This window comes from Orcinus orca, chromosome 1 (genome assembly GCF_937001465.1).
Source record: "Orcinus orca chromosome 1, mOrcOrc1.1, whole genome shotgun sequence".
Classification (NCBI taxonomy): Eukaryota; Metazoa; Chordata; class Mammalia; order Artiodactyla; family Delphinidae; genus Orcinus; species Orcinus orca.
Window position 1 is genome coordinate 168,882,741 of NC_064559.1, and position 22,131 is coordinate 168,904,871.

At 46.1% G+C, this 22,131-nt stretch overlaps 1 protein-coding gene across 1 annotated transcript; it reads right to left on the reverse strand.

Annotated features, from left to right (window-relative positions):
• Positions 1-2,219: 2,219 nt before the first annotated feature.
• Positions 2,220-21,488, reverse strand: SHISAL2A (shisa like 2A). Its single transcript, XM_049694019.1, is given in 5 exon segments — positions 2,220-2,380; positions 2,383-2,472; positions 12,796-12,935; positions 20,590-20,713; positions 21,446-21,488. Coding segments are annotated over 5 exon segments (546 nt in total). The 3' UTR covers positions 2,220-2,231.
• Between the last annotated feature and the right edge of the window lie 643 nt (positions 21,489-22,131).

The following is a 22,131-nucleotide window of genomic DNA, read 5'->3' on the forward strand; positions in this document are numbered from 1 at the left end:
GAGGTCTCCTCCTAGCCTCCCCAGCTCCGAATTCTCTTTATTCTTCCAGGCCGGTCGTGCTCAAAGGGTGGTCCCAGCCCAGCAGCATCAGCATCACCTGGAACCAGTTAGAAATGCAAATTCTGAGGACTTACTCCAGACCTACCCAATCAGACACTCTGAGGGCAGGGTGGGGGCAGGGAGCAACAATCTGTGTTTTAAACAAGCCCTCCAGCTGATCCTGATGCAGGCTGAAGTCTGAGGACCACGGGCTTAGGCCACTGATGACCACTTGAGTTTTTAGAATTTACAGATCGTCTCCCCCTAACAGACCATGAACAGCCTAAAAATAAGGTCTTTATAGGATTCTTCCTTGTAACCTGCCAGAAGGCCAGCACAGAAAGTGTCCTGAGAAAAACTGAATTTTCCTAATGGGGGTACCAAGGAGAGAGACAGGATCTGTGCTGTGAAAGGTCACATAGAGCATCAGTGACTAAATCTCCCACGTATCACCCATTCCTGCCACACACAAACACACACACACACACACAGGTACCCTAAGCTGTCTCTACAACAAATAACTTGCAATTCCTGGGCTGTGCTAGGCTCTCTCTCACTGTTTTTGAACAGTGACTCTGTCTCACCTGGAAACTTTGACTCATCTTTGATGATTCAGCTCAGACATCACTTATTCCTCCCTCCAGCTGCATGAAGGGCCACCACTGGGCCCACTGCCCTTTGGTGTGCCCACCTCACCCTCCATATGAACCCCTTGAGGGCAGGAGCTGTGGCTGATTCCCTGTTGTTTCTGGTAACCTGCACAGGTCCTGGCACAGGATAGACACCACGGAATGGACAATAAGGGGACAAAGGTGCTGGGTTTAGAGTGCTGAGAATAACACACACACACACACACACACACACACACACACACACACAAGACCACAAAAAAAGCAAGACCAGAACCAAAATCTCTCGATTTGCAGCCTAGGGCACTTCTGAGGTGACTCACCCTGTCTTGCTGCCCATCATATACCCTTGGCTGGTGCAGGCCCCATGCACAGATATCTAAGAGTGACCCTTTTACTGTTGCCAAATCCAGTAGTGAGTCGTATCACTGTCAGAAATGTCAAGAACTGCCTTCAGTGGCTACTGAGTCTCCCCATCTTTGCCTTGCGCCCCCAAGGCAAAGCCTAAAGCCATTGCCAAAATTGAGATAAGGAGAGCAGCTGGGAGAGAGGGGAGGCAGTCAGCATCCTGCCCTAAGATTCCTTTGCTATCAGACTAATAATATTTTAAAAACCCAATAATAATAGCTAACACAATGCTCTCCGTTAGCCAACACTGTTCTAAGTGTGATGCTTTGCATGGACTAAGTAATTTAATCCTCCCCCAAGCCTTACGAGATAGATATTACTGTTATCCCTGCTTGTACAGATGATTAGGCACAAATGTTACTTAGCAAGTAAGGGCAGGGACCAGATTTAAACCAGGCATTTGGCTCCAGAGTCCCTGCTCTTAATTACTAAGTTATATTGGAAAACACTCACCTATAATTTTTGGAGTTTTTGTAGCACTTTCATGTTTAGGAAGAGAGTTCATATCCATCAACTCATTGAACACTCACCACGACCCTGCAAGGGAACTGAGGCTCAGATAGACTACGGGACTTTATCCAGGCCACACTGTGGAGCCTATTAACCATTCGTTCCCTCACTCCCGCGATCATTCACTCTTTCATTCACCTGAGGAACTGAATGATATTAAACATGGCTGGGCCCTGTGTATGTACTCTACACTCCCTCTCCTTCTGTTCCTTGGCAAGGGACTCACTCCAGGAGCGACACAGAGCTGCTGGAGGGGCACGAGTCACCTGCCCCTGGGTCCTGGTCATCTTCCCTGGGCTTCCTAAGTACATCTGCTCTGTGGCAGGAAGACCAGGTCCGAATTCTCTGACTCCCCAGGTTAGGCGAGGGGCTCCTCTGAGCCTCCACAGGCCCCAGGCTTCTCCCTGCTCACCTGCAGTTGTTACGACCATTTTACCGGGGACCCGTGTCTAAACTCCCTTCGGCCCACAGTGGGCCAGGCAGAGCACTATGGCTGGATCCACAGTAAGACCTGAGTGGGTTTGCTTGGAAAAGCCCTCATTTATGCCGCTAGGTTCCAAAGTCCCTTTGATTATCCCCAGCCCCACCTTTTTACCAAGAAGAGAGAATCCAGAAGAGGATGGTGTAGAAATATTTATTGGGTGTTTATGGAGCTGGGTCTAGACTGGGGACAGGGGCCTCCTCAGGGCTGCCCAGAATGTCACCGGCCATCACTGTAGCCATGAAGCAGTGCTGGAGGAGGCGTTTGGGGTCCACAGCCTGCTCTCCATTGCAGTCCGGCCATGGGTTCAGGAAGGGTGACTCTGCCCGAGAGGGCTCACTCCTGGCACCTCCACTGAATTGCCCATGTTCCCACCTTGGCGGTCAGGCAGTAGCTCATCAGGGTCTGGAAAACAGCAAGCCGAGGGCATGGGGCTTCCTCCTGCAGCCCTTCTTTCCATCAGGATCATACGCGCTGAACTCCCCTGAGTGCTTACCGTGGGCAGGATTGCGCTCAGAGTCTTAAATGCATCATTCATTTAACAAATATTCATTAACAATATACCACATCATGAACTAGGAGCTGTCAATGTTTCTCATGACCTTAACGTTTAATGGGGGAGACAGACAATAAACAATTGTTAGTACATATGAAGACTTCACCTTCACCATAAACCTGTGTGGTAGGTACTATTAAAAACTCATTTTATTTTACATTTGGTAGTGTATATATGCTAGCGGGAAGCAGCCACATAGCACAGGGAGATCAGCTCGGTGCTTTGTGACCGCCTGGAGGGGTGGGATAGGGAGGGTGGGAGGGAGGGAGACGCAAGAGGGAAGAGATACGGGAACATATGTATATGTATAACTGATTCACTTTGTTATAAAGCAGAAACTAACACACCATTGTAAAGCAATTATACTCCAATAAAGATGTAAAAAAAACAAAACAAACAAACAAACACTCATTTTATAGGTGAAGATACAGGCTTACTACACAGCTAGCCTGCAGGGAAGTGCTGGAAATTTTAAAAGCATGTATTATTCTCTGCTTTAAGAATAGATTTCATGAGTCTCTTCACTGGCTGCTTAATCCTCTCCCCCTTTTATGACTGAGCTTGATAGGAAGCTCACTTGGCCTTATCATATCCCACTTCCCGTTCATGACTTATTCTGCTGCAGCTTACTTGGTTTCTGCCCTCAACGGAAGGCACTGAATCCCATGGTTACTTATAAGTTATTGTCTCCCTTGGCTTATCGGGAGAATTTCACACAATTAAGCATTTCTGCCTTCTTGGATAAAAAGTATATCAAGTGTTCAAGCCAGAAATGTGAGTCAACTCTCACACCTCCTCCCCCTCCCCCTTTCCAAAGTCAAGTAATTCACCAGGTCCTGTTGATTCCACCAAATCACCATCTACCGTATCCACCCATTCTCTTCCTCCTCAAGGCCACCATGCTAGGTCAGGCTTTCATTTTCTTCTGCCCAGGAAAAACAGCCTTCGGCTGGGTCCCCTCCAGTCCACCTTCCAGGCTATAGCTGGAGAGATCTTTTTATTTATTTTATTTTTTTGGCTGTTTGGGGTCTTTGTTGCTGTGCGCGGGCTTTCTCTAGTTGTGGCGAGCGGGGACTACTCTTTGTTGCAGTGCGCGGGCTTCTCATTGCGGTGGCTTCTCTTGTTGCCGAGCACGGACTCTAGGCATGCGGGCTTCAGTAGTTGTGGTGCACGGGCTTAGCTGCTCCACGGCATGTGAGATCTTCCCGGACCAGGGCTTGAACCCCGTGTCGCCTGCATTGGCAGGCAGATTCTTAACCACTGCATCACTAAGGAAGTCCAGAGAGATCTTTCTAACGTGAAGTGAGTCCATGTATTGCTCTTTCTCAAAAGCATTCAATGTCTTCCCATTACCTGTGATCCTTGAGGTGCATTCAAGGTTCTTCATGTACTAGCCCCATCACCCCTTCTCTAGCTTTTTTACTACTACTCCTCCCTCAAGAACTCTATGCTTTATTATACCAAAATTTCATTTTTCCCTGAATGGATCCATTCCTTCACAACTATGGGTCTCTGCTTTTACTGTTTCTTCTGCCTGGAATGACATTTTATACCTTCTTTGTCTAGAAAACTCCTATGCTTTAAAACCCATTGATGGAAGAGACCGAGGATGAATGGTGCCTCTGAAACCAAGGGAAGAGTGAATTTCAAGAAGGAGGCTGTAGGGCTTCCCTGGTGGCGTAGTGGTTAAGAGTCTGCCTGCCAATTCAGGGAACATGGGTTCGAGCCCTGGTCCGGGAAGATCCCACATGCTGCGGAGAAACTAAGCCCGTGCGCCACAACTACTGAGCCTGTGCTCTAGAGCCCGTGAGCCACAACTACTGAAGCCCACGCACCTAGAGCCTGTGCTCTGCAACAAGAGAAGCCACCTCAATGAGAAGCCCATGCACTACAACGAAGAGTAGCCCCCGCTCGCCGCAACTAGAGAAAAGCCCTCGCGCAGCAATGAAGACCCAACACAGCAAAAAATAAATACATAATTAAATTTAAGAAAAAAAAAAAGGAGGCTGTATGGGACATTGGACTTGGCTACACAACATCCATTCCACCTCTTCCCACCCAGTAATAGCAATTATGTTTGGGTAGGATTGGCCCCATCTCAGCTCCAGCAGGGGGGCCTGATTGATCCCAGCCCATCAAGTAGTCCTGTTCCTTTGCTACAGGGATGAGAAGTCAGTGCATAGCATTTCCCTGGATTCAGTGATTGGTTTAGGGTTGGCACAGGACCTGAGGTAGTCCAATCAGGGTAGAGGTCAGGCCTTTTTTTCCCTCCTGGTTGAAGGAAGAGATAGCTCCCTCTTTCTCCTCCTGGCTAGATGGGAACAAAAAGCACACAGTCCCAGGGACTGCTGGCAGCCAACTTACTACCATGGGAAAAATCAGTCTGAGGAGAAAGCCAACACAAGATAGAGGGCAGAGCTGAGAGAATCTCAGAGGAAAAAGCCACAAGCATGAGGACATTGTGAACTTCTATTGAAACCATTCCTAAAACTCATCCTACTTTTGGACTTCTCATCTACAGAGCCAAAAAATTCCTTTTTTGTTTTGTTTTGTTTTGAACTTTCTATTTTTAATAATTTAAGGCTCACAAAAAGTTACGAAAATAGTAGAGAGTTCCATTGTACCCTTCACCTAGCTTTCCCCAATGATAACATCTTACATAACCATGGAGTAATTTCAAAACTAGGAGACTGCCATTGACATAGTACAATTGACTAAACTACAGATCCTATTCAATTTTACCCATTTTTATATGGACTTTTTTTTTGGTGTATAGTACTATGAAAGCTTATCACATGTGTAGATTTATATAATCACTACCACAATCAGGATTAAGGACTGTTCCACCACCACAAAGAAACCTTCTCATGCTATCCCTTTATAGTCATACCTTCCTCCGAAACCTAACTCTGGTAACCACTAATCTCTTCTCCACACTATCATTTTGTCATTTAAGAAGTGTTATATAGATGGAATTATGCAGTGTACAACTTTTGAGATTGGCTTTTTTCACTCTGTTTAATACCCTTGCAATCTACTCAAGTTGTTATGTGTATTGACAGTTCATTCGTTATGCACATTTGTATATAGGTTTTTGTGCAGACACACATTTTCATTTCTCTAGGACCACTTAGGAATGTGATTGCTGTTTTGTATGGTATAGTGGGTTGAATGGTGACCCCCAAAGATATCATGTCCCAATCTCTGGAATCTGTGAATGTTACCTTATATGGTTTTTGCAGATGTGACGAAATTAAGGCTTTTGAGATGAGGTTATCCTCAGTTATCTGGATGGACCCTAAATGCCACCACAAGTGCCCTTATAAGAGAAAGGCAGGGATTTCCCTGGTGGTGCAGTGGATAAGACTCCACACTCCCAAAGCAGGGGGGTCAGGGTTTGATCCCTGGTCAGGGAACTAGATCCCACATGCATGCCACAACTAAGGAGCCCACGAGCCACAACTAAGGAGCCCGCGAGCTGCATCTGAGACCCAGCGCAACCAAATAAATAAATAAATATTTTTTAGAAAGAGAGAGAAAGGCAGAGGGAGATAGACACTCACAGACAGTGATGTAAAGACAGAGGTAGAGATTGGAGTGATACAGCTACAAGCAAAGGAATGCTGGCAGTCACCAGAAACTGGAAGAGGTAAGGAACAGATTCGCCCATGGAGCCTTTGATTTCAGCCCAGCACAACTGATTTTGAATTTCTGGCCCCCAGAACTGTGAGAGAATACATGTCTATTATGTTAAGCCTCCAAGTTTGTGGTAATTTGTTACAGTGGCCATAGGAAACTAATACATATAGTAAGTATGTTTAACTTTATGAAAACACCAAACTGTCTTCGGAAGTGGCTATACCATTCTAATTCCCACTAGAAGTATATAAGAGATCCAGTCGTTCCATGTCCTCACTTTGGATTGTCAGTGTTTTTACTTTAGGGTTCTGATAGATGAGAAGTGGTATCTCATTGTGGCTTTAATATGTGTTCTAGCTCCATTTATTTAAGTCTTCTTTGCTTTTCTTCATTAGCATTTCGTATTTTTTATCGTATAGCTCCTGTACATGTTTTGTTAGTTTTATACCAGAGCATTTCATTTTTTTCAGAGTGACTATACATGATATTGTATTTAAAATTTTGGTCTCCAGTTGTGTGTTGCTGGTATATATATAAATACAATTGATGTTTGGGTCTGACCTTACATACTGTGACCATGCTGAATGCACTTACTAGGTCTGGGAGGTTGTTTTGTGCATCTCTCTGTGCCTGTTTTGCAGATTCTTTGGGATCCTTTGTTATTTAAGCTTGCATTTTAAGGCATTCCATTTGGTACAGGGATTTAGTTCAATCTTCTATTCAATGCAAGAATCTCTTTCACTGAATCCCACATTTAGCTTTTTTCTGGTTACCTTCCAGGCTTGGGGGTGCTCTTTTTTTTTTAAACCAAGAGTTACAATTGATGAACTAAATACGACTATGGTGATGAGGGCCCGCTTTACAAAAGTATTTCAGGTCTTATTCTAAGAAAGACCCAGCTTTATTGAATCAACATCTGCCTTCCTAAGGCTTCCCCCACTGATCCCAACTCTGTTCTCTGGCTTCTCTCAAAATGTCTCTTCCTCGTGCCCCAGGGTAGCCTTGCAGAGACTGGAGGTCCTAGGCCGTGAACCCTGAGACTCCTTTGCTTGAGGCCAAATGTCCCCAGCTCTTCAGCCAATACTCACATAATCTGTTTCTCAGACCAAGCTGGTCACCTGTCTCTGATCACCTTCTGATTGGTCAAAGTTCCTCTGAAATAGTGGGTCTCTGAGCAGCTGGCAGTCAGGGCTCAGGGGGAATCCTTGGGCTTCTAGGAGCTATAAAACCTTGGCTCAAATCCTCATTCTGATGTTAAATCATTGTGCTACTTTGGGCTAATTTCTTCTCCTCTCTGGATCTCAGTTACTATTCTATAAAATGGGGTAGAAAGTAGGGCTGGTCTTGTTTTTCTCTTTCTTTTCCCTGGAATTCCAAATTGTAAAGGATTCTGTCTGTATAATAGACTGCCTTTATTAGGTACTAGCTCCCCCCCTCCCATTTTCTATTAAAGAGTTCTGATTAGCAGGAAAGAGCCCGTGCTAATTACCCTCCTTGGACTAACATAATTCTAACTCAAAACAAAGAAACTTGGTCCCAGTAAAACCTTTGAAATATTGGAAATTGCTCAAGAATCCTCATTGCTATATTTGGGGACCCTTGGGTGATATATTTGGAACCCAAAGTTGGGAACCTGTGGAGTGGATGCTAAAATGTTACCTCTGAGCTGTGACAGCTGATGCATTCTATTCAACTGCGAGTAAAGAACCATCATTCTCTTGCTTCCAGACTCTCTAATTCTGTTAATGTAATCTGAGCTTCCACTCACCCTTTTTTGGCAGATACATCACAATGCAGGTTCATACTGAACTTGTGGACCCAACATGTCTTTTTTATATGATTATCTTTCCCAGATCCCACGGATTCCCTCACATATGTATCCCAGGGCCTTCAGTTCCACAACCCTTCAGTTCCCTTCCAGGGAAACCAGCAGAATAGGCAATGGTCCAACTCTTGAGTACGCATATATATTTCTGCCTCTTCCTCTGGCTAATATATAATGAAAGTTATTAAAGTCCCTCAGTGGTGCCGGAAGCCTGGGGGAGGGAGTTCTATCTTATAAAGGTGCTAGCCAAGAGGCACTTGGAGAGGAGGTTGCCTAAAGGCAAATATAAAAAGTTCAATTTTCAAGTTACAATAAGATCCATGTTTGGCTAAAACACACCGGTACAACAATCTTATCTGATTCTCCTAACAACTCTCTGAGGGTGGGTGTTATTATTCCATGTTATAGATAAATAACTGAGGCCCAGACAGAGAAGGTTAGCACTGACACAGGTATTAAGTATTGGATCCAGGATACACTTTCCGTTCTGCTCGATTCCAAAGCTTGGGCTCTTTCCACAGAGCAAGCATACCCTTGGTATAGGTTAGGAACTCTGTTAGGTGCTGGGGATACAAAGGCACTTAAGACATGGTTCCTATATTTGAGATATTAACAGACAGGTTGAGGAGACTAACATGTAAAAATCTAAGTGCCTAATAATAATAAAAATGAGGTTACTCATTGTTAAAAGTCTACCATGTATCAGAGACTAAGTAGCTCCTATGTAAGCATCACCTCTAGGTTTACAGCTTTCTTGGTGGGTATTATTGTACACATTTTACAGAGTAAACTGAGGCCCAGAGAGAAGTGACTTGCCTAAGGCCACACAATGAGAGTGACAAAGCCAGGATTAGAGCCAGATTCTCTGATACCCCAGCCCAGGGTTGTGTTTCCTACCTTTCTCCAGGGACCTTTCGGCCAGTCCCCCCATTACCTGGGGTCTTAGCCTGTAGTGACCAGCCAGGAAAGGAGTTCTCAGATTCTCTCCCTGCTTGGAGATGAGTCAAGACTGACCCATCACTGAGGCTTGTTTGGGTCATAGGTACTACCTCCCCAAGTGTGGTTAATTAAAAAGCAGGGCTTCCCTGGTGGCACAGTGGTTGAGAGTCTGCCTGCCGATGCAGGGGACACGGGTTCGTGCCCCGGTCCAGGAAGATCCCACGTGCTGCGGAGCGGCTGGGCCCGTGAGCCATGGCCGCTGAGCCTGCACGTCCAGAGCCTGTGCTCTGCAACGGCAGAGGCCACAACAGTGAGAGGCCCGCGTACCGCAAAAAAAAAAACAAAAACAAAAAGCAGTGGGCTCTGAGGAAGTGGAACCTGGAAGGTAAGAGGGCCTGCTACAGGAAAAGATCTTTGGCCCAGGAGGCAAAGGCTTGGCCAGTTGCCTGGGTGACCTTGGGCAATGCATGTCCCTTTCTGGGCCTCAGCAACCCAGTGATACAGTGAGAACATCAGACTTGATTTCTAGGAGCCCTATGAATTAGTGAGAATGGCTGATTAATGATATCCCCACCAACACTTTTCAGAGGAGGATGAGAACTGAACTCTTGTCTTTCTTTTTTTTTCCCCCACTTTTTGTCTCTTATTAAAGGTACCTAGGTTGGAATATCAATTCCACACTTACCTCACTCACCTCATCTGTAAAATAGCATTGATAATAACCACCTGGTAGAGTAGTTGAACGGGTTAAATGGGATAATATGTTTAAAGTCCTTGGCATAGTGCCTAGCACAAACGTAGAAGCTCGGTCAGCCTTCTGATCAAGCTAGTTCCTCACAAAGTACGAGAAGAAAAAAGTTTATGGTCTTTGTTGCATCCCAAGTTTGAGGGATGGGGTAGGGTGGGGGTAATGGGACAGTACAGACCATCTGGGCAGCAGAAGGAGCCTATTTTCAGAAGCTCTGTTCTATTTCCACTCTGCTCTTGCCAAGGAACTCCCCATCCCGTCCTTGCCCCCCGACTCAGAGATGAGGACCCCAGGTACCATGTGCAATGAGTGTGGGCTTTAGCATCGGGAGATCAGGGTTGACGTCCCAGCAGTACATGCTCACCAGCTGTGTAGACTCGGCCATTCACTTCCCTTGGCTGAGCCTTGATTTCCTCTCCTGTAAAATGGGGCTAATGATCTCTCTACATGTCCCACCAGAGAAGGAGATGGAAACAGATGAAAGTCTGTGTAAGGGGGCAAGCTCTGATTAGTGTAAGGTAGCGGCCTGTAAACGTCTCAGATGCAGGAGGGACAAGAGGCTCCTGGGTTGATGCTGTGGGTTCAGAGGAAGGAGACGACAGCACTTAATGAAGAAAAAAGGGAGGTGCTAAGAGCTGAGTTTGGGCAAAAGGCAGAGAGAGCCCAAAACTGTCATCTAGTGAACAGTCAGGAAATGCATTTTCCATCTGAAAAATAAGAAGCCAATAGCAAGAACACAAGCTGTGTCAAACCCTGGTGACTGAATAATTGAATAACCCAGCTGGTGGCTGAGCAGTGAAAAGCAGCAGGGTGGTTTTCATTCACATGATCGACGGACAGGTGAACTGTGTTCCCTTGAGTTAGAAAGGCTACAGGGGATAGGGTGGGGAGAGATGAGGGGAGCAGGGCACAAGCAGAAGCACCCCACACACCTGGCCTGGTGAGGTAGAAAGAGTAGGACTTTGGAGGCAGAAAAACACACATATTTGAATTCCAGCTCTGCAATTTACAAACTGTGACCCCTTGGGCTAGTTATCTGACCTCCCTGGAACCTGGTTTTCACATCTGTAACATGGGTGATAATAACACCTACCTCACTGGGGTAGTTTGGAAAATTAGACAAGATAGTGCATGTAAAGTTTCAAATGGTATCTGGCATAAAGTAGGGACTTCCCTTTCTCAGCACAGGGATAAGGAGAGGAAGGAAGGTGGAGGTGGAGTTGGCTCTGTCACTCACTCACTAGGTGACTGAGGCCTCGGTTTCCTGATCTGTAAAACGGATAGTAATAAGTTCTGTACTCTGCCTGTTTATTGTGAAGAGCAAATGAGATGGTCTATTTAGAGCTAATTCATTCCTTTTAACTGCAGTATCATATTTTATTATTCCTCTACTGATGGACATTTAGTTTGTTTCCAGTGTGACAAGCTGTCATGGAATCCATCTTTACAAGTCCTCTCCTAGTGCAACTATATCTCTAAGGCAGATAATTAGAAAAGTGGAATTACTGAGTTATAGGGTATGTACATTTTTAGTTTAAATGGATAGTGCCAAGTTGCTCTACAAAGTGGTTTTACCAATTTATTCTTATCAGTGGTATATGAGAGTATCCATTCCCCCCATGTAAACTTCTCACTATTAATGTGATCCATTTTTGGAGTTTTGCCAATGTAATCATTTTAAAAAAAGGTATGTCATTCTTAAATTGCATTCTCCTGATTATTAGTAAGGTTGGGCATCTTTTCATGTGTGTTGGGCATTTGTATTTTTTAGTGGATTATGTTTTTCTCACTTGTTCAAAGATATACTTATATATTCTTGATATCAATCCTGTCTCTATTTTAGATACAGTTGATTCTCATTAGTCGCTGTAGTTATGTTCTAAAAAGTCACCACAAACACTGAATTAGCGAATACTGAATTATTGCTCCTTGGGGAAATACAAAGTTAGGTTCCTGTGAGCCTCTGGTCACATTTTTGTCAGTCAATCAATATATAACTTTGTTTTGTGTGTGTTTCTGTTTAAAAACACCTTATTTAATATATATTGCTAATTCATTAACATTTAACTCATGGCCAACAGCACTATACCTCCTGTCTGAGCAAAGTGTACTGAACACATGTATTTTTTCCATAAGGCACATGACAGCCTTGTACTGAGGAATACTAGACAGAACTTCAGCATTAATTTGGGGGTCATTTTCAACAGCGAAACCGCCAACAAAAATCATAAAAATGTGGCACTAAATATACCACGAAAAGGACACTTGTTTACTGTATAAGAGCAGAAACAAGAAGGCAGAGCATGGCCTTCCTTGTTCAACCGCAGCTGAGAATGTGTGTGATAGGGCAACTCAAATTTTTTGTTGCTCTGTGTACATCCACATCTGCACATGACCTCAAAAACACTGAAAGTATTGATTTTTGGGTTACAAATTAATTCTAGCAAGTAGGCAAATTCACAAGTATGGAATCTGCAAATAATTAGGATTGACCGTGTGTGTGTATTTATATCTTTGCAGTCCACTTGTTTTTTAACTTTATGTATGGTATCTTTTGTATTATTTGTATTTGATGTCTATTTGTATTTGATGTAGGCAAATTTGCCAATATTTCCCTCATTTTTAAAATTAAACATTTTATTCATGTTATTATATTCTTTAATTAGTCTGTTTCTGGAGTCTCTATTCTAGGGTTTCTCAACATCAGCACTATTGACATTCTGGGTCAGATAATTCCTTATTGTAGGGTGCTGTCCTATATATTGTAGGATGTTTAAGAACATCTTCCTGTAACAAATAGGATGCTGACTATAATCAAATTATTTTGATTAACAATGAGCACATGGAAGAGTTTGGGATGGAAATGTTCATATCATGAACCTCCTGAGAAATGTGCTGCTGCTTCAGAATATTCCAGAAACACTTTTGAGGCAAATGTTCCGAACATCATTTCTAAATATCTCCCCTCTGCAAAGGTGCTAACCGGCTGAATACAAGGAAATCATGTGACCTCTTTCTTACCTGTAGTCTGTAAGCTTAATCCTGGGTCCAACTTTGTGTGGGGTTTTGAGCTGATGAACAGGTAACAAAGCACACAGGTGGTGACAATGAGGGCCGGGAGGACCACTGCTGCTATGGACAGGCCCACAAGAGCACCAATACTGGGGAGAGAAAACCATAAGGGAGCAGAGGGTCAGGAAAGGACTTGGGAAGCAGCATGTTATAAGGGAAGTATTGTAGGTGTTATAGGAGTCAGCTGACTTTAACTTTTGTTCGTCTCTCCTTGCCTTAAACAGGTTTTCTGGCCCTAAGCATGGGAAAGAGCATCAACTATGTGGCAAGTACTCACCACATACATAACTTGACATGGCTCAGGTCACCATGTAGTTGGGACTCAGTATGTGTTCCCTTTCTTCTCCTCTCCTTTCCTCAACCTGCTCCCACCCCAGGAAGCTAGAGATGATCTTAAAGAGCCCTCCCCACACTGCTGTTTCTTAAAAATCAAGGGACTTTCCTGGTGGCGCAGTGGTTAAGAATCTGCCTGCCAATGCAGGGGACACTGGTTCAACCTCTGGTCCAGGAAGATCCCATATGCCGCAGAGCAATTAAGGCCGTGCGCTACAACTACTGAGCCTGCGCTCTACAGCCCGTGAGCCACAACTACTGAGCCCACGTGCCACAACTACTGAAGCCCGTGTGCCTAGAGCCCATGCTCCGCAACAAGAGAAGCCACCACAATGAGAAGCCTGTGTACTGCAATGAAGAGTAGCCCCTGCTCGCCGCAACTAGAGAAAGCCTGCACGCAGCAACAAAGACCCAACGCAGGCAAAAATAAATAAATTTATCAAAAATCAAGACACATAGCAGGCCTTAGTTCAATAGCCGCTGTCCTTCCAGCTTCAAGGTAATTTCTGACCCAGTCTCTAGTGGGTCATCACACCAGTGTGGACTCCATGTCTAGAACACCTCCCTGCTGCTGGTCCCTCACCCCACAACTTCACTGCCTCTGCCCCAAGTCAGGCCTTGGTCACCTGGTCTCCATACAACTACCTTCTGGCTCATTTTGGGGTCCACTGTCTTTCCTGTTTCACATGATCTCTCCCATCATCCCCCCACATCAGAATTTCACCTGTCCTTGAAGGCCCATATCAAATGTCTCCTCCTCAACGCTTTCCTTGGTCCTCTTTCTCTCTCCTTTCTTCTTCCAGGCCAGGCCCACCCAGCCAGAGCACCTACTCTGGGCCTTTAGCACTTCCTACTTGGTCAGGCAGCCCAATGTGGTAGGGAAAGAACAGAGAGCTTTGGAACTCTTACAGACCCACCTAGTTTAGGACCCAGGTCTGTACCTAACTCGATGTGAGATCTTGATGAAATTACTTAGCCTTTTGAGCCTCAGCTTCTTTGTCGGAAAAGTGAGAATGATCAAAACACAGCACCTCGCAGGTGGTAGTGAGGATGAATGATATATGTAATATTCTTGGTGCATAGAAGTTCAACATGTTCCTCATGTGTTCTTTGTAGGGAGACTGAGACCATGTTTAACTGGCTTTGTTCTCTCCTTGTACAAGCTCCAGCACATAGTAGGCACTTAGTAACTATTATTGAGTCCCTACTTTGCGCCAAACACTGTGGGATGTTCTCCCAATAGTAGGGGATAGGTAGCACCAGGATTGTTTTTGTGCCCTTTCTGCCTGTGATTCCTGCAGCTTTTCTGCACCACCCCCAGACCTGACCCCAGCCTCAGATTCCTGCCTTTGTCATTTCTGTTGGATTTCACTCCCAGCTAGCTGATGGCTAACTTCCACTAAACAGAAACACCTTAGAGCTTTGGAGAGTGTGTTTTCCCAAGACTAAATAAATTATTGGATATCCCTGCAGTGGAATAGTATAGAGCCATTAAAAACATATTTTCAAATAATATTTAAGATCAAGGATAAATTCTTTTTTTTAAAACATCTTTATTGGGGTATAATTGCTTTACAATGGTGTGTTAATTTCTGCTTTATAACAAAGTGAATCAGTTATACATATACATATGTTCCCATATCTCTTTCCTCTTGCGTCTCCCTCCCTCCCACTCTCCCTATCCCACCCCTCCAGGTGATCACAAAGCACCGAGCTGATATCCCTGTGCTATGCGGCTGCTTCCCACTAGCTATCTACCTTACGTTTGGTAGTGTATATATGTCCATGCCTCTCTTTCGCTTTGTCACAGCTCACCCTTCCCCCTCCCCATATCCTCAAGTCTGTTCTCCAGTAGGTCTGTGTCTTTATTCCTGTCTTACCCCTAGGTTCTTCATGACATTTTTTTTCCATAGATTCCATATATATGTGTTAGCATACAGTATTCGTCTTTCTCTTTCTGACTTACTTCACTCTGTATGACAGACTCTAGGTGTATCCACCTCATTACAAATAGCTCAATTTCGTAAGGATAAATTCTGATGAGATAATGTTAAGTGAAAAAAGCAGGACCCACTACTAATTATATAGTGTAGCCCTAACTTAAATAAAGAAACATAAACATAACATATACATGCATAACATAACATAGGTAAGGTTGGATGTAAATACACTAAAATGCGAACGGGCTGTCTCTGGGAGTAGCACAGGCTGTGGATGTCCTGTCTGTGTCCCATTGGGTCTTACAGTTGTGGAATATTCTGGCCAGGGTTTCAAAAGCTCGCAAACGTATCTCTTTGTCTGAGGGCTTTCTTGGGCCCAGAACAGTCTCTGTCTGCACGTCAAACAGGTCAAAAGTACAGGAAAATTAATGCCTCCCTTCTCCCACCAGCACACAGTCAATGACTGAAAGAAATTGGTATGTAAATACCCAGCTTCCTGGCCCTCAGATGGGATGACTCTGAGAGTATGTTCTACACTGGCTGGCAGAGTTCAGCAGTTTAAGCTCTGGTGGCCCTTGGTGGTGACTTGCTTGGTAACACCATCATTAGCTCCTTCCCTTTCCCATCTCACTTCCCCACCCTGTACCAGTATTTTCTAGGATTGCTGGTCATATAAACTACTTGCCCTCAAATCCTTGTTTCCAAGTCTTCTGGGGAGCCCAAGCTAAGACACTGGATTTCTCATGGTTGCTTTCCTTTTTTGTCTCTCCTGTCCGTTCCACATTTTCCACATTGAGCATATAGTACTTTTTAGTTCTTTAGGACTAGTTTACTACTTTTAGTTTACTATTTAACTAAGTATTATCTCCTTTCTTGAGATACACTCACTGTTTATAAGGCTGTTATCTGGAAGACTCGTGCTCAGGTTGGGACCACACCCTTTACAAGGGACATCCATGGGCACCTAGCTGGAAAAAGCCCTGTAAAAGTAGGATCCTTTGAGGAGTGGGTGAGAAAGCTGGGGGGATATATTCCAGATCAGCGGTCAGTCTGGTAGTGGGCACTGCTCTGATGGTCTGTCTGGGAACGGACGAACAAGCTCCCAAGGACAGAGCTGGGAACAACAAGGGAGGGTCCAAGGGGGAAAATCTGTACTCAGTATAAGATGAACTCAAATGATCAGAGTTTTCCCATGGTGAATGTACTGCCTCAAGAGGTGGTAAGTTTCCTATTGTCGGACAGGTTTGCACAAGACCTGGATGAATCCACCTTTCAATGAAGTTAGAGATTCCTGCCTATGGCAGGAAATTGGATTGAAGAGCTGCTAGCCTTCTAGGATTTCATAGATCTATGACTCTGAAAGATAGGTAATCCACTGTGACTTCTAGGAAAGAACTGGAGGGATGGTCTAACATTTGTTAGGGTTTTTTTTTTTTTGCAGTATGCGGGCCTCTCACTGTTGTGGCCTCTCCCATTGCGGAGCACAGGCTCTGGATGCGCAGGCCCAGCGGCCATGGCTCACAGGCCCAGCAGCTCTGCGGCATGTGGGATCCTCCCAGACCGGGGCAGAACCCGTGTCCACTGCATCGGCAGGCGGACTCTCAACCACTGCGCCACCAGGGAAGCCCCTTTGTTAGGGTTTTTGAGTCAGACAGTTCTAAGTGTGACTCCTGGTTCTCTCACATATAAGTTGAAAAATCCTTCACCTTTTGAGCTTCATTTTCTTAATTCATAAAAGTTACTATATCACCAAGTGTCCATAAAGATTAAATGAGATAGTGTATATACAGTGCCTGATCGCCAGTTCTGCCCTCCAGCAAGGCTGCTGCCTTTGGCTCACATCCTGATAAAAAACAGAACTACTGGGGCTTCCCTGATGGTGCAGTGGTTGAGAGTCTGCCTGTAAATGCAGGGTACACGGGTTCATGCCCCGGTCCAGGAAGATCCCACATGCCGCGGAGCGGCTGGGCCCGTGAGCCATGGCCGCTGAGCCTGCGCTCCGCAACGGGAGAGGCTACAACAGTGAGAGGCCCATGTACCGCAAAAAAAAAAAAAACAGGGCTTCCCTGGTGGCGCAGTGGTTGGGAATCCGCCTGCTGATGCAGGGGACGCGGGTTCGTGCCCCGGTCCGGGAGGATCCCACATGCCGCGGAGCGGCTGGGCCCGTGAGCCATGGCCGCTGAGCCTGCGCGTCTGGAGCCTGTGCTCCGCAACGGGAGAGGCCACAGCGGTGAGAGGCCCACGTACCGCAAAAAAAAAAAAAAAACAGAACTACTGATAAAGGATGTTTGGAAAGTCAGCCAGACATGTGATAGCACCAGCTGCTTTTCCGCAGGGAGTCTTCATTTCCTGAGACATGCTTTTTTTTAAAAATAAATTTATTTATTTTATTTATTTATTTTTGGCTGCGTTGGGTCTTCATTGTTGCACGTGGGCTTTCTCTGGTTGCAGTGAGCGAGGGCTACTCTTCGACGTGGTGCGTGGGCTTCTCATTGCCGTGGCTTCTCTCATTGCGGAGCACGGGCTCTAGGCGCGCGGGCTTCAGTAGTTGTGGCTCACGGGCTCTAGAGCACAGGCTCAGTAGTTGTGGTGCACGTGCTTAGCTGCTCTGCGGCATGTGGGATCTTCCTGGACCAGGGCTCGAACCCATGTCCCCTGCATTGGCAGGCAGATTCTTAACCACTGTGCCACTAGGAAGTCCTGAGACATGCTTTTAAAGACAGCAATTCTTCTTGAGCACTACCCAAGGAAACAGTGTTTACCTGCTGATTTTCATGTTTTTAAGGGCCAGCTTTCATGAAAAGGGCCAAATGGAGTCCAGAACAAAACATGTTCTCCACCCTGCAATGGCGGGGCTCTGACATCCCATGCCGGAAGGGTTGTTTCAGGGTTTGGAGTATACTGATCACCTAATGTCCTGAGGACCCCAGTTTCCCTCCTCCACTTTACAATTGTCTGTGATGTTTATGAACCATATTATAGCCATGCCTAGGAAGAGTCAGCCCTGCAGGCCAGAACCTTTCAGCTGCCCTTGGGGTCATAGAATGGAAGCACACAACATGCAATGTGACCTCAGAGATCACCCCATCCAACCCTCTAGCTCACTGTCTGAGCCACTAAAGCACTCTATGCCTCAAGAGGGTCCAAGGCAAGGAGAGGGACCCCAAGGGGTGTATAGGGAAGGGGGTGGTAGTAGTGGGATGGGATCCTGGCTGGGTGCTGAGGAGTTTACTCATCTCTGTGTCTCCAAGTGCTACAACAGTGTCCAGAAGACAGCAGAAGGTCAGTGAGTATCTTTTCAAGTGATCTGAGTAGAGCAGGTTATGAGAACCAGGCTAGATTTAGACATTTGTGCAGCAGCTCAAGCCTGGGCTTGGGACCAGACAGGCCTGAGTTTTCATCCCAGTTCTGCCACTTCCTCTCACTGGGGTACTCTAAGATAGTAACTTAACCTCTTTCAAGTTTTCTCATCTGTAAGATGGAGAGAAGATGTGCCAGGGTTGTGAATGTGTGAATGCATCTAGCCCTCGGATGGTGTTAGGTAATGTTCTTTAAATCTCAGTGTACCATGACATTGTTGGAAGATCTTGGACAATTCACTTTCATATTCTGAGCTTCACTTTCCCCACCTATGAACCAGGGAAAGGGAACTCCCTTTTATTGAGCACCTACTATATGCACTAGTCACTTTCACATGCATTATTGCACTTAATCCTCACAATAATTCCATGAGACAGGTATTACTATTGCCATTTTAAAGATGACAAAAGAGACTCGGAGATAATTTGCCCAAATTCACATAGCTAATAAGGGACAGAGCCAAAGTTTGGACCAGATTCTAACCAGCCCCAATGCTCCACACTGCTTCCATCCTTCAAAGGGAGGTCAGCGCTGTCATATTTCAATACTCAGCTCAGTACTAAGTACACAGTGGGTCTTCAACAAATACTCCATTGTTATATTTTAGATGCACGTCATATCTCTTTAAATGGACTGTGAACTCCTCAGAGAGGGAATCATTGATTTCTGTGTCTCTAATGCCTAGCCTAGCACCTGGCACAAAGCAAAGGCTATAATGAATGAATGAAAATATGGATGAACAGAGAATATATGAATATAATTCCCCAGGTGACAGCAGCCAAATGTGCAGGATCTGAAAACCTGGCCATCTGAAAATCCTTTGGAATTAGATTGAGCAGTCTAGAAAACTAATATCTGTAATTGTTAGTGGCATATGCCAAGTTGATATTACCTCTTGATCTCATTTGGTCCTTGCCCTAGTCAGAAATCATCCTCCCCATCTGACAGATGAAAAGAGAGAGGCTCAGAGAGGTTTCAGAGGCAGACTGTCCTTTCCCACCCAGCAGGCATACAGCCTCTGGTCACATACTTCCAGAGACAGGAAGATCACTGTCTACTGAGGCAGCCCACTCCATTTTCGCTGATGCCTGTTTCCCAGAGTAGGCTCAGGGTCAGGTCCTATTCTCTGGGTGAGGCCTTTGGAGACCCACAGAGATTGAGACCTGTTACCCTCTCAGTCCCACACTTGGGTTCCAGGAATGTCAGCACTGGCCTAACCACCTGCTTCTCTGAACTAGTGGGGAAACTGACGTCCTGTGGTGGGGATTCACCCAAATTACACCAGTCTGGCTTCTGCTGTGGCATCATGTCATTGTCTCATTATGAAGTTGGAGGCAACTCTGAGTCTTTGGTCTTCTGCCTTAGCTCAGAACTCACCACAGGGTCTGGCATTGCTAAGGCCTCAGGAAGGGGTGGCTGAAAGAATGACTAAATATGAGGGGGAACAAAAGAATTGAGGTTGGGCTGAGGCTCGGGTTGAGTTGGGGTGTAGCATCAGGTGAGGTATTAAGGCTTGAGAGTGAGGTCTGAATGTAGGTCTAGATAATGTTTGGAGTTGGGGTGAGGAGGAGAGCTGAGGTGGGCTTGCAGGGAGGACTGAGGCGGAGGTTAGGGCTGCTGATAGAGTAAGTACTGGGGAGTAGGTTAGGTCAGGGATGAGGCTGATGATGGCATTAGGGAGGGGACCCTGGTTGGTACTTGGATAAGGGAGGAGTCTGGGTATCCTGTGAAAGCTGCAAGATGGGAGTTTGCTGTTAGGCTGGGGCTTGTTGTGTAGTTTGAGGTTGGGTTGAGGGTGGTGGATGATGATGTTTGGAGTGGGGATGAAGTGAAGGTTTTTCAGGGTAGAGTTGGTGTGAGGTTCAAGGATGGATCTGAATAATGGTTGGGTCAAAATGGGGGAATGGAGCGGAGAAGCGGCCGCAGGGGGAGCTGGGTTGGTGATAGGACGAGAGCCTTAGAGGGTAACGACTGGGTGGGTGTCGGTGCTGATGTTGTGGTGGGCACCTGGATGAGGACTGAGACTTTAGCAGGCGGCTGGGCCGAGGATGGAGCACGGGGGCTAAGACTGGAGTGGGGTTCTAGGTGGGGTTAGGGCCAGGGCCGGTACCTGAGCCACCACATGTAGCTGTGCTCGTAGGGGAAGAAGCTGTGCGGGTCGTCGCAGCAGTACTTGTGGTCGCGGAAGCTGCAGCAGAAGACGGCCGCCGAGAGACGAACGGACGGAGACAGAACTGAGCCCGAGAAAGATACAAGGAGAGAGGCAGAGATAAGCAGAGAGACAGAGATTGACGCAGAGACGAGGAGGACACAGCGAGGGGCGCGGAGACGCAGCGGTTAGAGACCTAGAGTCCCCGAGGACGGAGGGAGGCGACCAGGTACCCGACAGGGCTCGGCAGGAGGGGAGATGGAGGAGGGAGAGAGAGGGAGGAGGAGGGCGTGGAGAGCGGCGGGAAGGCGGGCGGGAGCCGGGAGGAGGGAGCCGCCCGCGTCTCTGCCAGCGTCCCCCACCGGCCCCACTACGTTCCCAGTTTATACACTAGGGCGCTGGGTGCTCAGAGAGACAGCGCATGTCCGGGGTGGCAGAGCGGGAATCGAAGCCACCGGCTTGAATTCCACATCTGCGCTGAGCACCCGCCCTTGTGCTAGGCGCTGTGCGGGGCAGTCCCAGGCTAGTGCAGGACACAGACAGGGGACCTGCCATGGACCACACAGTAGGGTCAGTATAGGGATGATCAATGCACGACCTCACTTAACCTTCACAACAACCCAGAGGACCAGGGATTTTCATACTCATTTTATAAATGGGAGCTTAGGGTCAAATTAAAGTCATTTTCCAGGGCTCTTAAAGCCCATGGGATTTTAACGTGGGTCTGTCTTGTTCCCAAGCCCTTGCTCTTTCTGGGGTTGTCGCAGAGCCTCTTTTCCAGTGACTTTTATATGTTGTCATCATCTGGCTTCCTTGCCTGCCACTTCCTTTTCCTGAGCAGCTAACTCATGCACTGACATGTTCACGCTCCCCTGTTCATACTCTCTGCCACACTGGCCTAGGACAAGGGGGGCTAGTGGATGTCCAGATGGTAACTCCACCCAGCAGGAAGCAAAGCCAGCACACCTCTCCATTCTCAAACATCATTTCCATATCACAAGGTCGGTGTTCTCACTAGGATCAGAGAACCACAGTCTGAAGGAACTGTATGAAGCCTTTGGAGACTGCCTGTCTGTCCTCTCAGGGTACACTGGGGAAACCCAGGCCCTGAGAGGTGCACAGTATGGCCCAATTACACTGAACCAGGACTAGGGACAGCTGAACTTTAGTTGTCAATACTTCCCATTCAGCCAATCACAGAGTGTTGGAGCTGAAAAGGACCTATGGGTCATGTAATCAGTTACTGAGTTACAGCTGGCATTAAAAAAAAATTAATGGAATAGAAAATGCGCACTGCAAATAGCAAAGTTAAGTATTCTTCCATAAAATGCTTGTTTCATTTACATGTGTCTCTGTGTACTGTGGTCCAGATCACAATGTAAAATGCATTTCTTATTTTGAATCAGGTCAAAAAGGTTTGAAAGCCACTGAATCTGACACCTCCCATTGTACAGATGGGCAGGGACTCACTCAAGATTACAAAATATTTAGCTCTCCTCATTT